A 17,059-nucleotide genomic window follows, 5' to 3' on the forward strand; every position below is an offset into this window, starting at 1 on the left:
TAGTTCTGTGGTATGGTCTGATACTCTTTTCTTGAAACATCCCTTGTATAAATGATTCATCCTTCGCTGTATGTTGAGGTCTTTATTTGGGAAAGTGAATAAAAAAGGAAGCAATTAAACTAGTTAAAACTTTATACTAATGTATGTAATCCTATACTTCCAGCCTTTGCATCACCAATCTACCAAAATATGCTCTTGGCAACATTTTGAACAATTAAATCATTAAAACATTTTATAAATACCGTTTTTAGAACGTTCATCTCCAAAACGATCAACCGGGTAGACACCTAAGATATGCACTCTTACAGCTTAGTTCTTTTTCAAAGACATTAAAATGCATTTAATAAAAAAAACAGTTTAGTTTACAATCATGTTTTCTGAAGTAGACAACATCGGTTTGCTTTTACAGTCCAATAATATGTTGCTCTTTGCAGAGATGTCAGCCATGTTGTTGGAATGATGTGTCCTGGCTTTAGATCTACAGCATCAACTCTGCCTCCTCGATGGAGGCCACGCTCATCTTCTCGGACATCTCTTCATCCTCCTCCTCCTCCTCAGCGGTCCTCTTCATGCCCCTCTGCTTCGACAGGGCCACGGCGTAGCGAATGTTATACATGTTAAAGTCACACCTGTACAGTAGGAACAGAGGTAAGAGTGTCAGGGCTCAGGAGGATTTCTTGCATTACAAAAACAGGAAATTACATGGAAACCCATTTGTGGCTTCAGAGTTGTATTGATTAAAGCTCGATATAAGACGGTGGGGATTGATGTGGCCAAAAACGTTAATACTTACAGTTTGGACAGATTGTCAAAGTGTCTCTGGATGCTTTTCTGCAGCGCCTGCAGCGTGGGCAGTATGGCTCCCGACCTGCACAGCAGATAGAGATAATCAGTCACCCATAATCATAGTAAGACGGGAAGGGAAATCAACAAGGGCCTGGGAGCGTACCTGTTCTTCAGCTTCTGTCCGTGCAGCATGAGCAGGCTCTGGGCCCAGGTCATGTAGAACTGCAGGTGACCCGACTTCTCCAAACTCGCCGCCACGAATCCCAGAAGCTTCTCCACGTAGATCTCAGGAAGAGAGCTGCAAACCACTGGGACTGGAAGATCAAATAAATATCATTGATAACGTTCAGAGGGAGCAGATCATTTCATTATCATTTGAGATGGACTCACTCTGCTCATGCGGCACTTTTTCCAGCACTTCCTGCTTCAGGGCTTTTTCGTTGAGTCTGAACGCCAGCACGATGGCCGGCGCCCACTCCTGGAGCCGCAGCTGCTTACGGATGCTGGCCGGCGTCACGTCCATGTCAAGGTCGTAGGGGTCAAAGACCAGAGAGCCGTCGAGGGAGTAGACCAGCAGACCCTCGGTGGTGGTGGCCGCCCAGCTACGACCTGAGAAAACATGGAAACACTTAATAAACCTTTAAGACCGCAGTTTCCCATTAGATTGACTTAAATAAAAATATGACAACAAATACAATTCAGAGTATGTAAGGTGACCATTGCTCTCTCCGTGTTTACAGATCTTACACTCCCCCATCGACATTTAAACTCAATTCCTTCTCAACTTGTTGCCAGCTGCATAACAAAGTATGATAGAGGACATTCCATTTGATGTGTTAATTGACGGATGGACAAAAAAAACGATAACTTTAGAGCGTTTTGATAATTAAATGATTATATTTCCAAAACTGTCATTTCATAAGCACCCTTTCTATCCTCTTTATCAGACATTCCTAGCACACTCAGTACTTAACGACAACCTACCAGTAGGAGAGAACCGCAGCGAGCTCACTCTGATCTCAGGCTTGAAGTGTCGAGAACTCATATCCCCTTTAAAGAAAAAACCATACAGAAAATATGAGTAAAAACACAAGCGAATACAGAGCACGACGTAAAAAATAGACCACCATTTTGGATCATCAGCTGGACGGCAATGATGCCAACCCTTTTGTGGATTATCATACTTCATAACAGCTCTTTTAAGTGATGGCATACCTTTCCTGACTCCAGGCAGGCTGATGTTGACCCCCTCCCCGTCTCCAGCTCCCTCGTCCACCAGAGCCAGGCTGCCGAACTCCGTCATCTTCCGCCTGTCCAGGAACTCCTGAAGGCAGCATGGGAAAACAAGTTCAAGAACCGAGTAAGCATATTGGTGATCACTGGATCCTTCTGTGGAACATGAAAGATTCCTTGAAGTGTGTGATGTTGCTCTGAAAGTCGTACCTCCATGGCATCGAAGGACAGGTTGCAGGAGATCTCAAACTTCTTCATGAGCATCTGCTCCTTCACGTTGTAGATGCAGACAAACTTGGACTGTCCTCCCGCCAAAACCGACTCCCCGTCCGCAGAGTAGCACAGCGACGTGAAGGACCTGGATGAACAAAGGCGAGGAAGCGCATCCTGAATCTTATATTCCACACAAAGCCTTATCTGCTTTGATTGGACCAAAGGAAATTAGTTCAGCTCTCACTCACTTCCCCTTAGCGGACTGCTTGGCTGTGATTTTATCCGTCTCTTTGCGGCCCGTCTCCAGGTCGTGGCGTCCGGACACGGAGCCGGTTTGTGTCGCCGTTTGTGGGTTCCAGAAAGAAACCTCCCCGTTCAGAGTGGCTACAGCCAGCTCCTGACCGTCAGGGCGGTACGTCACTGCCAAACCTGAGAGGAAAATATACAGCAGAATATGACATCACATATGATAGCAGTGATACTCTAGATCAGTGGTCGCCAACCAGTCGAGTAGTGTGGTGCGGGTAGATCGTGGACCCTTAAAAAAAAGTAACAAAATAAATAAAAATAAAATAAAAATAATAATGTTTGAAAAATAGGTTTTTAGATGTAAACCTATCATCCACCACCCCGTTAGCAGGTGCCACTTGATTGACGTATATTTGAGATACCTCAATAATATAATACATTAACCGTGCTTTACGTGAACCTCATCATAACACAAGAGAGGACTGCAATTTCCCGTGTTCAGTGAATGCAACAGAGGCAAGTCACCCGACCAATCAGAGAGTTGCATGGAAATACCTATGGGAAATACTGCACATGTGCTTGTATCATTCAAGCTCGGGGCTGTGTGTGTGTGTGTGGCAATAGCGCATTTAGTGTGATAGAGAGGGAGAGAGGGAGAGGGACCGGTGCTAGTGGGGACCGTGATGTTAGCATCTGGTTATCTAGCTGCACTAACGGACATAAGGAGCCGTTTCCACAACAAGCTGGAGGAGAGTCCTCCCCTGTCAGACTGAGGGGCTCAGGTGAGCAAAGGACTCTCTGAGTGTTTAGAACGGTTTTGTCACAAATTATTCAAAAGATTATTTCTGAGGCACACCTTCATATGATCATTATAGTTATACAAACAATAAGAGAATACATGAAAAACAGGTATGAAATATTATATGGCAGTAAAACAAGAATACAGTTTAAAAGGAGAGTGATTTGTAAAATATCCATAAAGAAAATCTGTTTACAGTTCTGTTTCATCTGGGTGCTGAGAGAGGTATCCATCCATAGATCTCTTCATGTTGCTCTCAAAGTGCACCAAATTGATGCTTTCAACTTCAATATTTAAAAAAAAAAAATCTTCCCGGGGGAGCATGCCCCCGGACCCCCCTAGAGGAGGATAGGACCTAGAGGAGGTGAAGACCTCCCTAGAGGAGGTGAAGTCCGCCCCCCACTCAAAAGAAATAGCACTTTACCCCTGCCTATATGCCGTGAGCTGATTATGGAGCCTTCATTGTAACAGTAATTCAGATGCAATTAGCCTATAAAAGGCCTCAAATTGGAAGCACTGTCTGGGCCGTCTTTATCACTCAATTCTGCAATAGGTAGATCTCGCCTTTCACCTAGGCCGAGGTCGGTGATCTTGGGCTTAAAAAGGTTGGTGACCACTGCCCTACATTATCCATTGCAAAAGACAAATGTTGTTTCTTGTGTTATTCCAACATGTTTAGGGCCTTGAAATGACTTGTTATCCACTATGAAGCAGAATTTGATCAAAATCGCTATGTTCTCTTTTTGAACCATCAGAACCTACTTCACCTGTCGTAGGACTTTATTTATAACCTGGAACAATCATACAATAAAGTCCGTTAACACTCCAGAAATAACAGGTTCCTTATATTCAGAATCAGAAAACACAGATAGAAAACTATTTTAAGAAAACTATAATAACAAGAATACAGTAAAATATAGCAGTATTTACATTGAAATAAAATATAAAATATGTGCGGTAATAATAGATATTAAGGTAATGCATATTGTATGTATAATGAAATATTCAGCGTGTGTATTTACCATCAGAGGTGAGGGGTAGTGTCTCTTTGACCTGCCAGCTGTCCAACATGTCCCACAGCCGGACAGTGCGGTCCCAGGAGACACTGGCCAGGATGGAGTGGACCGGACTGAAGCACAGACAGCTGACCGGGCCCTCGTGGCCCCCAAGGACCTATCAATAACAGGGAGGGAAAAATATTTATATTTTTAAACATGAGCCACGTGAGAATTTAATTAATAAATGTGCTGAAGAGTTTGGAAGCAACGTTTACATTCTGTGCAGGTTTTTGTTTTCTTGCATGATTAAGCATTGTGTTTAAAGCTGGTATTTCTGATTAAACTGCACCAATAATATTAGTAGTATATTCATTATTCGTCCCACAGAGGGGGACATTTACATTTGTTACAGCAGAAAAGAGCCAAAGACAGCTTAATGTTGACTAAATGCATTATTAGTAGGGTCAGATTCTAGTGGGAGATTATCAGCACTGTGTCAGACTTGTGTGATCCAAACATTTACAATAACTCCAAAGCCTTTATTCAAAAAGTCTTTTTTTCTACAGATCAAAGTTTCATGTGTAGCATTGAGTGTTTCAAAAACAACATTTCCAGCACCGTTACAGGGAGATGAGATTTTGATATGATATTATAAAATATGACAACTGACTTGCTTTAAAACTTTAAAAAGGAAATGTGGTAGAACCCAGGTATATATATATATATATATATATATGAATGTGTGCGTACCTCCAGCAGTCTGCCTGTCTGCATGGACCACAGAAAGATCTCAAATGAATCCTGAGCGCCGGCGCTCACCAGCTCCCCGCTGACGTCTACAGCGAGGGAGGAGAACTGCGCAGGCCGCGGAGACGTGAACGTCCGGAAGTTTCTGTACCTGTAATCACAAAAAGTACACACCGACATTTAAAAGTCGTTTCCCTTTAGACACAGAGACGTTTCTGCTGTCAGTGTGTCTCCATTAGGAGTTGGAAGGGGACCAGCGTTGCCGTGGGTCACCTGTGCAGGTCGAACGCTCGCACCGTCCCGTCCAGAGAAGCGCTGACGATGACGAAGCCGCTGGAGGTGAAGGTAACTTTCGTGATGCTGCTGGTGTGCTCTGTGAAGGTGACGAAGCAAAGGCCGCTGTTTGTGTTCCACACTTTGACCTGGGGAGAAGAGAACACCGTGATGACATGATCAGAATCCCTTATGTAATCCACGGTAAAAATAAATAAATTGAAAGGTCTATTATATTATAGGTTATGCGTTTTGCTCAAAATACCAAACAGATCATCCATTGTAGCCATGCCTCATACCCCTCTATTTCAGCCCTGTTATTAAAGTGCTGATTCTGGGTTCGTAGAAAAAAAAGGAAAAAAACATGCAGGAGAACTCTACCCAGATACAGCTAAACGCTGCCGTGATTAAACGCCATATCATGTTCCAAACCACATCAAGCTTTATTTCTGAAACAGTATGGAGCTCAAATGCTTCTTCTCTTGCAGGTTTACCACAAGGCGAGTTCCCTTTTTTATATCCTGCTTCTTTACACATATTCTCTCCAGTACAGGTTAGCTCTGAGTGTTAGCGATGCTTGCTAATGTAAACAAAGACCATATTATGTCCAAAACACGTCGCACATTGTTTCTGATAGCAACGTTTCCGATAGCAACGTTTCTGATAGGGCTGTGGGCGTAAAGCCAGCCCACATTTCCGATATTACGTCATATCGGCAGCAAATCTGGATCAGATCCGTTGTTCCCCCGTTTTTAGAGATTTGAGTACGGAGGAAAAGAGAGGCTTGTGTTTTCTGACGCTTTGTGAGTTCCCTGACACACCGGGGACACATGTTTATGTATAAAAGACATGAAAAAGTGTACTTTGCATGATAGGACACCTTTAAAGTAAGAAGGACTAACTTTTCCGTCGTCTCCTCCTGTAGCGATGTACTGTCCGTCTGGAGAGTAGGCCAGCGAGGACATGTTGTTGAAGTGTCCCTGCTGCTTGAAGACGTACGACTCGCTCTGCCACTCCCACACTAGCAGCTGACCCATCCCTGAAACAACAAACCGTGTCTTTTTAGAAGTCAGGTACTTTTTGAGTTAAGAAAATATTCAAAAAAAGAGGTTCTTACCCGAGCAACCGAAGCCGATCCAGTCTCCAGAGCTGTTTATAGACACTGAGGCGATTCTCTGGTCGGAAATACTGCAAGAAGAAGCGTAACAAAATATATCACATGAATGTCGACATCTTTTTTCTGGGATTTGTCGTTGCTGCAGACATACAAAAAACAACTTGTCTCTCACCTCAGGGAGTGGATAAGGTTGAACTCTGGAAGCTCGTGCAGGTGGAAAATCCCAGAGGCGAAACCTGTGACCAGGATGTGGGTCTGCTTGTGATAGGTGGCAGCCGTCAAGTTGTTAAAATCCCCCTCCTTGTTGAAAAAGTGCCTAGAAGAGGAAAAAGTGCAGTTTGAGAACTTTGAAAAGCATTTATCGAGGAGAAAAAAGGACTCGAATACATTAGCTCTAAGCTACAGCACATATTCATGTAAATGGCTGATGCTGCTACTATAGCTTAGAGCAGATGAACCGGCTCTTGGCACAGAGCCAGGCGCCGAATGGAGAGCAGGATGGTTGGCACAGTATGAACCTTACAGTGTTTTTGTAGGCTATTTCCCATCAAAATAATAAAAGGAAAACAAGAAGCGTCTTACTTGCTCATCTGCCTGAATCGAACGTTTTTGGTCTCCCCCTTGTCTTTTTGAGCCCCAGCTTTCCCTCTGATGACCTCTCCTTCCTGTCCCTCCACCCTGTCCTCCTCCTCCTCCTCCTCCTCGTCTTCCTCCCCTTCCTTTGGAGGCTTGGGTTTGTCCTGTTTCTTTGTGAGGACAAGGCCGTCCAGCTCCGTGTCACTCTCCCACACACACAGTGTCCCGTCCTGGCTCACCGTGTACAGCTGACAACAAAGGGACACTTTTAAGGTCTTTTCTTCATGCAAAACAACATGTCCTTACAGCTGAAGTCACAAAGGACAAGAGAGTGAACATAAACTCACATCCAGGCTGTCCTTCTCAAAGAAACATCCCACGATGACGTCCTTATGTCCCCCGAGGGAGTAGTAGATGAGGTTGGCCCAGCGCTCTGCACCGAACACCCACGTGGACATGTCTTTGCTGCCCACTACAAAACACCTAAAGGGAAATGTTACAACAATGAGACATTTTGTTTTTCGCAGCTTTTTCAATGCTTTAAGGCCAATACATTTTGACTCACTTGGAGTCGTCCGTCCAGTCGATGCAGGTGGTTTCATCGTAGGGACCGTAGTAACTCTTGTCCAACACAAAGGCATTAAACTCACGCTGCTTTCCAGGAGCGTGGTACATCAGAGCTACATTTTCCTTTGTGACAACAAACTTCCTGCAAGGGAACAAACACATTCAAACTCAGCATTATTTATGTTTGACTTCAGGTGACTGTATCAAAACAATATTGCAGAAATACATTTTAAGTAACCAGTAACTAGATAGTCCATAATGTAAAAAAGCTTTAAACATATCCGGTATCTTTTGGAACATTTCTACCGATTCTGGCACTGATCACATATCTGATTCCAACATTTACTGATAACAGTGCAACAAATGAGACATTTTAAGTCCATTCACGTGTTTGGTGCATATAGGTGCAACAATTAATATTATACAAACTTGAATTACTATTTTTGTGATTCTCTCACCAATAATAGCTGACATTAAATGTTATCTTACAGTACATTAAATATCTTTTAGATTTTGCACTGGTGGTCAAGGAAAAGTAACGTGAAGATTTCCCTTTAGGACCTGGGAAGAAACATTTTAAAATATATTTCATGAATGAAGTTCATCCTGACCTGCCATCAGGTGAGAAGCGGATGCTGCTGACGGGCTTGTGGAAGTGGAAATGATGAAGGATGGCTCGGGTGATGAGACTGACCAACACTGCTGCTCCATCTGTGTGACACAAACATAGAGACAGGTTTCCCCCTGCAACAGCACATCGACTGGAGTTCAAACATAAGAAAGAGACAGAAAGTCATACCTTCATCCACAACGATTGCTATGTTCCCATCAGGGGAGAGACCCACACATGTGATGTTTTTGACAGTGGAGATGGGTAATGTCTCAGATGTGTTGCTAAAGGAGAAATTGTGACACCAGTTAGTTCATGCATCATTTAAATGTGTCTCGTCTTGAACCTAGATTTGCAGGCAGGGCTTCACAGAACCACGTCTGTTTTTAACCATGACTTACTTTTTCAAGTCGAAGACAGAGATTCTGTTTCCAACCGGACTGATCACAGCGTTGCCATCTTTAGAGAAACTCAAATTTCCCTGACGATAGACCGCTCCGAGCAGATTGGAAAACTACAATAAAGACAGTGTTTTTATTTTAGAAATCACTTAAAATTCACATTCGCTGGTATGAATTGAACTTCATCCCGAACTGAATTCACACATGTGGGAAGTTAGCAACGTCTATTAGTGAAAACGGTTAGAGAAAAGTGTTTTTAAAAACAATAAAATGAGGTTTTCTATAATATCCGTGAGCCGAATATAAGTGTGAATACTAACACAATATATCGTACATTTGTTTATGTAGTTCTCACTCTTTTCCTTAACATATATACAATAAAATATTAAAATGCACACATTTTGAGTGAAGTATGGTGTGACGTTTTCTCCCGTACAGTAAGGTTAGCTGCAGAAAGATGCTACAAGCAAGCAGTCGCGTACTTACCCTATAAGCAAACTTCATTTTGGTAACTGTTCACGCACTTATGTTTAATTCTTTGTATTTCTCCGTATTATGGTAAATGTAGGGCTAATGTTACACATGCTTCTTCCTCTACCACTCCACACGTGTGAGCATTTTGTTGACACTTGACACATCCGGTCTGAGGCGAGTTACATTTAAACCACTGCGCCCTCTAGCGGCAGGGAGGGGAAACGAGTGGAAATAAACTATATCAGTAATAATACTCCTCCGATGTATTATAGATATATTTCATTAAATAAACATACATTATAGGGTATATATCTATGTATTGTTTAGTACAGTATTACAATAAATTGAGATAGGCAAGACACTATAATTAGGGTCTAACAAGTTGTGTAGTGTCAAAAATGCTTGTCTCAAAAACGTTGTTAAATATATTTAATGAACTAACGCATATTAACATATAGAAGTCATTCAAAATGAACCACAGTACCATAAGGAAACAATTTTCTTTAAAATCAAAAACATCTATATTGATTCTGACTTTTCTACATCCAACTTACAGGTTTATCATTACTTTGAGAAAAAAGATTATTAATGTAACTTTTAGAAGGGAAGATATGGTCATTTGTTCTGGGAATGTCATTTTCGAGCCTGAGACCTGAAAAACAGGCTCAGTGCTTAACAGATTATAGGGTATATCTATGTATTGTTTAATACAGTATTAAAATACATTGAGATAGGCAAGACACTATAAGTAGGGTCTAACAAGTTGTGTAGTGTCAAAAATGCTTGTCTCAAAAACGTTAAGTATATTTAATGAACTAACGCATATTAACATATAGAAGTCATTTAAAATGAACCACAGTACCATAAGGAAACAATTGCACATTTCCATTTGAAGAAGAGATATTATAAATGTTTCCTTTGCAAATAACCAGAGGTGGGAAAAGTACTCAGATCGTACAGTATACCAGACTTAGGAATACTCTTACAAGTAAAAGTCCTGCAACCAAAATGTTTCTTAAATAAAAGTACAACAGTATTAACATTGAAATATTTTAAAAAGTACTCATTAAGCAGATTTATCAATTTCAGAATGATATATATGATATGTTTTTAATATAATTGGCAGTGTTCTCAAAGCTGGTAAAGGTGCGGCTAGTTTGAATGAATTTGTATACTGCAGGGTAGCTTGTGGATTTACTCCAGGTGGAACTAAAGTCTGATTTAACACTTGATTATATTTCACATCATTTATCCACATCTGTAAAGTAACTAAAGGTAATAAGGTAGTGGAGTAAAAGAACAAATTAGCATCAAATGGAAATACTCAAGTAAAGTACAAGTATCTCAGAATTCTACTGTTATTTACCCCACTACAAGTAACTTCACTTCAGTGGAAAGAACCATTAGTTTTGATGTACAAGTTAAAACATTATTAGACACAGTGGAAGCACAAAGTCCTGCTCAAAAGAAATGAAACACTTGGAACAGTACAATACCAGGCAGGTCTTCACACGATCCCTCCTGTCCAGTTCAACCTGAAACTCCCACTAAATAATTTAGCATCTGGCAGCAACAGTAAACACACAGCACAGGTAGAAATTGGTTGATGTCAATGATACAACAAAATCCATACTGTGCATTTTACAATGCAAAATGATACTGAAGTAACAACTTAAATTAAGCTAATTTGTTAACTTAGCTTCAGGAGCAGGCCTCAACCCCATCTCTAATCATGGCTTAGTCTATACCCAAACATCCAGCCATCGCTTGTCTCCATTCTCTCAAGCCGCCCTCCCTCTCCCTTCTACTCATACATTTCCCTTCCTACCTCATACTTAGCCAAACCCCTTCCTCCCTCCACCCATCGACCCCCTTCATCGATTCATCCCCACATCCATACAGCCCTCAATCCTTACATCCCATCATCCCTTCATCCCTCCTTTCCCTCATCCCTTCATGCTGACATCTCTTCAGCCCTATATAGCTTATCCCTTCATCCCTTCATCCCTCCTTTCCCTCATCCCTTCATGCTGACACCCCTTATCCCTTCAGCCCTACATCCCTTCATCCGTACAACCCTCTATCCCTTCATGCTGACATCCCTTATCCCTTCAGCCCTATATAGCTTATCCCTACATCCGTTCATCCCTACATCCGTTCATCCCTTCATCCCTACATCCCTACATCCCTTCATCCCTACATCCCTTCATCCCTACATCCCTTCATCCCTACATCCCTACATCCCTTCATCCCTACATCCCTACATCCCTTCATCCCTACATCCCTACATCCCTTCATCCCTACATCATCCCTACATCCCTTCATCCGTACAACCCTCTATCCCTTCATGCTGACATCCCTTATCCCTTCAGCCCTATACAGCTTATCCCTACATCCGTTCATCCCTACATCCCTCCATCCCTTCATCCCTCCATCCCTTCATCCCTTCATCCCTCCATCCCTCCATCCCTTCATCCCTACATCCCTTCATCCCTTCATCCCTCCATCCCTTCATCCCTACATCCCTCCATCCCTTCATCCCTCCATCCCTTCATCCCTTCATCCCTACATCCCTTCATCTCTTCATCCCTACTTCCGTTCATCCCTACATCCCTACATCCCTACATCCCTTCATCCCTACATCCCTTCATCCCTTCATCCGTTCATCCCTTCATCTCTTCATCCGTTCATCCCTTCATCCCTACATCTCTCCATCTGTACAGCCCTCTATCCCTTCATCCCTCCTTTCCCTGATCCCTTCATCCCTCCTTTTCCTCATCCCTTATCCCTATATAGCTTATCCCTACATCTGTTCATCCCTTCATTCCTACATCCGTTCATCCCTTCATCCCTCCATTCCTCCATCCCTACAACCCTCCATCACTACATCTCTTCTACCTTCGTATTTAACTTGTGCGTATTTGAAGTGTCTCATCTCATCACCCCTTCCATATTAATGAATTGTTACTTCTTCCATTAAACCTACAAACACCATACTGTCGTGGCGTGGTCCTCGGTAGTAAATATGTTGTTGTTAAAGAAAGAGTCAAGCCCAAGGAAAGTTTCCGTGATTTTTATTTTAAAGTTTACAAGAACAAACATTTCAAAACTGTAAACAGTTGCACTCATCTTGCACCCCCAGAGGATGAACAATCTCTTCTTCACCTCAGCGTTTTGTGCCACAGATCGAAACAGGGCACCACGTGCAGCCGGAGATATTTCTGTCCGCCGGTCGTGCACTCCAGACAGCCGTAAACAGTTTCCCGCCGCTGGGGTCCCATGCCGCAGAGCGCGCAGGGCCCCTTGGGGATGTTGTGTTTGAGGAGGTTGACCCGTGTGTGGTTGCTTTCTCTCAGGTAGGCAGTGGACACATCCGTCATGCTGGCAGATTTCTCATAGTAGTCTGTAACCATGTCATCCATGTATGTGTCAGAGTGGGTTAGCTCCTCAAACGTTTGGTTATCTACACAGTGGATGGATAAAGCAAAATGGCCAACATGCAGTAAAATACTTTTGTTTTATTTTGTAAAAAGGCAATAAATATACCTGCTCTAAAAGGGCTTCCATAGATTATTCCAGACAGGAAGCGGCGAAGACGACCCATCGAGAAGTGACCAATGTAACCACCGAGCTGCTCCCGGATCTGCTCCCGCTCAAACCCACCCTGAGACTCCGGGGCTACACAAATATCTGACCAAGAAGAACAAAATGAATATAGATTAGGGTCAAGAACAAAAACCTTGGATCCATTTTGCATATGTATTCATATGTTAACTCCTTTTAGGTTTTGTTCGAATGTTTGATCATTGCTTTAGCTTGTGAGTGTTTTAATAGCAGCTGTTTAACACTGTGCTCAACATGGAAGCAACCGTTTTTCGTTGCTTTTGATTCAAATAAGGTTGGAACCTTTAACCACAAAGGGACATTTGGACTTAAACCCCCAATCTCCTGATTTGAAGTCAGACACCTTACCCATTAGGCCCATTATCCTTTAAAACTCAATACACTATCTGCAGTATTACGTTGTGTAAAGGGTGTAATTTCAGGTGCCACTGTTGCTTGGTCATAAGTCATAATGACACCGTAACTCTAGAGGAGGAACAGATCCTTTTCATGTTTCTAAGTGAAGACATTGTTATAGTTCTATAAGAATGTGAAGCATGAAGACTGCAGAGGAGCCTCAGGTGCTGATGCTCCCATGAAGGGATGCAAACCTTCAATTTACGCACAAACTACTCCTTATCCTTGAAATGCTCTGTTGACTTTCATGTCAATGTCATTAGTAGATTAGAGCCGGTGATAGAAAAACACTGGAAAGAAAAACTATTTCATTCAAGGGAGTGGTTTCTAATTTCAGCACTGTAACAGAACTGAAGAATATGTTTGGTTTTCAAACTTTTTTCAATGTTTTATTCAATATTCTACACTGTACACAAGAAGTTGTTTCAACAATCATTTTCATAAAGATAAGGAGCATTTGTGTGTTTAGTGTTGAGTTAGAGTAGGTGTTTCTTTTACCCAGTCGCCCGTCCAGTCGGACAAACAGCTCACAGATGCTGAAGGCGATGGTAGTGTGAGCCGGGATGACGATGGCCTTGTCTCGACCTTTAGGATTCCTGCCGTCGTCGATCTGAAACTGCATCACAACAGAAGTGACACACCTGTTTATCAGCCAGGTGACTTTTTGGGTAGAAAAAGACAAAAAGGTTTTGAAGATCTTGTAGTTTTTTTCTTTCAAAAATTGAAATGTTTCGTGTCTTTTACTAGCCATTTTATTAACGTTTATTTACGACCGTTTTCAGAGATGTGAAAAAGGAGGAAAAGAGAGAGGGCTGTATTTTCTGACACTTTGTGAGTCTCCTTACACACAGAGGACACATATTTATCTATAAAATACATCAAAAAGTGGATTTTGCATAATTGGAAACCCCATTACAATATAATAAACTCAATAAATTGGAAATTGTTGAATATAAGATTAACAGTTGAAATATCCCGCCATTGGTATAGTACCTGACTTCAATGCAGGACATTTGAACAACTTGGGATGAATTAGTGTCTGAATTTTCTTATACAGTTTTATTCACTACAAGTTGGTGGTGTTGCATTCCCAAAGTGTGTCTAAATGTCTTTGTGTTTACCCTCATGGTGGTCCCTCTCATGCCGGCGTGCACGGTCAAAGAGCACTGACGGGTGGTCCGAATGCTCTCCACAACGACGCAGAGAGCCGTGCGTCCGCTCTCCTTAGACTGCCGGACCAGGCAGTGATCCAGGTCCACTTTCCTGACACAGGAGAATAAAACATCTGACGTTTGGTCGGGTATTCATTTGGCTAAAACCAATATCTCCAACACAACTTTGACACCAGTTAATATCGAACAACACTCTTGTGTTGTCTTCTTGTATGTAGAGCCAGTGTAGAATAACATGATAATTTATTCATCCTTACTGGGAAACCCGTCCTCTCATATTCCTTCTGTCACAAGAGGTCAGAGGTCAGCTGTTGGCTTAAAGCTTTTGTTAGGGGAAAAAACCTCAATCTAGATATAGAGGACAATGAATGTGTCCTCCATTGTCTACATTTGAGAGATCAACATGAGCCCAGATATTTCTCATTTGGATATTCATTATATAATCAACTGAGTTGTACACGTTTGATGTGATGTGGTATTTGGCCCATTGCTGGTTGATCAATCTAAATATTGTGGCCCCACTTCATTTAGGTTTTATGGAAATGTAAACAATTTCAGTTTGAAATCAAATGAAACTCATTCAGTTGTCTAAAATGATGCAGTCTATGCAAGGTATCAAGAAGGATATTACTGTATAACATTTGCATGACTCTTAATATACTTCTACCTCAGCTCTCTTTTGAAAAATATACATAATGAATGGGAAAATATAATAATTGACCCCACTTAGTAATAAAACATTACAGAGACGGCACTGCATCCAGTCAGCCTGACTCCATGCTGATGATGTGCTGTGTTACCTGGAGTTGAGCTCTCGCAGTAGCGTGGGCACCTCCAGCTCGTGTTTGGTGACGATGCCGAACGAGGCTTTGACGGCCACAGAGTCCGACCCGCTGATGTTGAACCCAACATCGTTGAGGAGGTGGTTTCCTAACCGACCGTTGAGGGCGACGTCAGATTTATCCTCGTAGTTGAGGAGCTGATAAGAAGATACTCCTGTTTGAGAATACATGAAAGGGGTGTGATCATATAACGCTGGGATATATTGCAATTGTTTCTGCTTCAATGTACTTCCTTCCCACTCATTAGGAAATGATTTTGCTTTTTACTACACCACAATCATTTAAAAGGTGACAACATTCTAAACTTATGTTAGGGCTTCAACATCTTAAAACAATCAAAGAAAGTGTGCAATATTGAGTTGAATAAACCTGGGTAAAAAAACTTGTTTAAACCCACAGTTATTTATTAAAATGCAGTTGATTTCCAAAGATACTGCGAACATCAGATTGAATTCTTGGAAGATTAGCATAAAATGATGCTGCAGACATCTTCCTTCCATTTTAAAGAATGAGGCAACCATATACATGTGTATAGGGTATTTAAAAAAGTTCCCTCAGTGTAATCATACAATTCAATGTAGAGATGGAATAAGATAATACAGATTATGGAACTGTAAATTGCTTACGGGGTAAAATATATGGATTTTTTTATGTTAGAAGACACATTTATCATTGGTCCCAACAAATACCCCAAAAAGTATCCTTGTGTTTCATCACTGTACCTGCTGTGATCTCTTTCTCCCCGACCAGGATGTCTTTCAGTGAGAAAGCGGTGGATGCGTGCTTGTTCTTCTTCCAGAAATGCCTCTTCCTCTTCCTGGACACCAGGCTGAGCGGCTGGTAGCGGTCGGCCTCGCTCAGGCTGGGGACGGGGATCAGCCTTCCTGTGTCTCCCACCTGCTTCACAAAGTTCTTAGTGGCTGCCGCAAACATGTCGACGATCAAACCAGGGTACAGACAAATATTGTTCCTCGAAGACTACTGTGGCGCACACACCGCTGGGTCCATTCACTGGGGAATGTTCTTTCAGACCCGTGAGGTGTTAAATAATGCAGGTAGTGTGTAAGGGAACACGGGACAATAAGCGTGTTAACTGGATAGGTCACTGCAGCTTCCTGTCATGGGACAAATAAAGGTCGGAAACAGCACATCATAAGAGCATTTTTCACATGTGACTCTTGTCGGCTAGGAATTGCATACTAAAGCTTTTTTAAAGGTCACCTATTGTACTATTTTTAGGCATATATTATAGGTCTCAGATATATAATAAAACATGTATTTGAAGTGTTTTGCTCAAAATACCAAACAGATCACCCATTGTCTCATACCCCTCTATTTCAGCCCTCTTAGAGAAGTGCTGATTCTGGTGTGTAGCTTTAAAAAAAAAAAGACAAAGAAACGAGAGCTCATGCAGGAGAACTCTACCCAGATACAGCTAAATGCTGCCGTGATGAAACGCCATATCATGTTCCAAACCACATCAAGGATTATTTCTGAAACAGTATGGAGCTCAAATGCTTCTTCTCTCGCGGGTTTACCACAAGGTGAGTTCCCTTTTTATATCCTGCTTCTTTACACATACTCTCACCGGTACAGGTTAGCTCTGAGTGTTAGCGATGCTTGCTAATGTAAACAAAGACCATATTACGTCCAAAACGTTGCGCATCGTTTCTGATAGATTGAGGACTGCAGATGGAAATTAGCAATAATCTGGCATAATTCATATTTTCTTTTTTCTGAGATTAATATATTTGTACGCATGGTCCTCTTTGAAATAAATACATAATATACATAGCAACGTTTCTGATAGCGACGTTTCTCATAGGTGCGCAAAGCCCGCCCACATTTCCGATATAACGTCATATCGGTAGCAAATCTGGATCAGCTCCGTTGTACCCCCGTTTTTAGAGATGTGGGTACGGAGGAAAAGAGAGAGGGCTGTATTTTCGGACACTTTGAGGGTTCCCTGACACCGGGGACAC

The 17,059-nt window shown here is 42.0% G+C and overlaps 2 protein-coding genes across 3 annotated transcripts; both read right to left on the bottom strand.

Annotated features, from left to right (window-relative positions):
* Positions 1–313: 313 nt before the first annotated feature.
* pwp2h (PWP2 small subunit processome component) lies at positions 314–9,195 on the bottom strand. Its single transcript, XM_034103209.1, has 21 exons — positions 9,056–9,195; positions 8,570–8,682; positions 8,358–8,452; positions 8,170–8,269; positions 7,557–7,700; positions 7,339–7,474; positions 6,998–7,239; positions 6,588–6,731; positions 6,416–6,486; positions 6,201–6,337; positions 5,299–5,447; positions 5,029–5,176; positions 4,303–4,453; positions 2,481–2,661; positions 2,230–2,377; positions 2,002–2,110; positions 1,771–1,836; positions 1,177–1,395; positions 950–1,100; positions 794–868; positions 314–629 (listed from the first exon to the last, which is right to left on the bottom strand). The coding sequence occupies exons 1-21, from the start codon at positions 9,071–9,073 to the stop codon at positions 479–481; spliced, it is 2,748 nt and encodes a 915-aa protein (XP_033959100.1). The 5' UTR covers positions 9,074–9,195; the 3' UTR covers positions 314–478.
* Positions 9,196–12,204: 3,009 nt separating this feature from the next.
* pjvk (pejvakin) lies at positions 12,205–16,010 on the bottom strand. 2 transcript variants are annotated; one of them, XM_034101684.1, is made up of 6 exons: positions 15,800–16,010; positions 15,036–15,231; positions 14,185–14,326; positions 13,562–13,679; positions 12,590–12,733; positions 12,205–12,506 (listed from the first exon to the last, which is right to left on the bottom strand). In XM_034101684.1, the coding sequence occupies exons 1-6, from the start codon at positions 16,008–16,010 to the stop codon at positions 12,205–12,207; spliced, it is 1,113 nt and encodes a 370-aa protein (XP_033957575.1). The 2 variants fall into 2 exon arrangements, with proteins under 2 accessions (XP_033957575.1, XP_033957576.1); XM_034101685.1 differs by lacking the exon at positions 12,590–12,733.
* Positions 16,011–17,059: the final 1,049 nt, after the last annotated feature.

Source organism: Pseudochaenichthys georgianus, chromosome 16 (assembly GCF_902827115.2).
Source record: "Pseudochaenichthys georgianus chromosome 16, fPseGeo1.2, whole genome shotgun sequence".
In the NCBI taxonomy this organism is placed as follows: Eukaryota; Metazoa; Chordata; class Actinopteri; order Perciformes; family Channichthyidae; genus Pseudochaenichthys; species Pseudochaenichthys georgianus.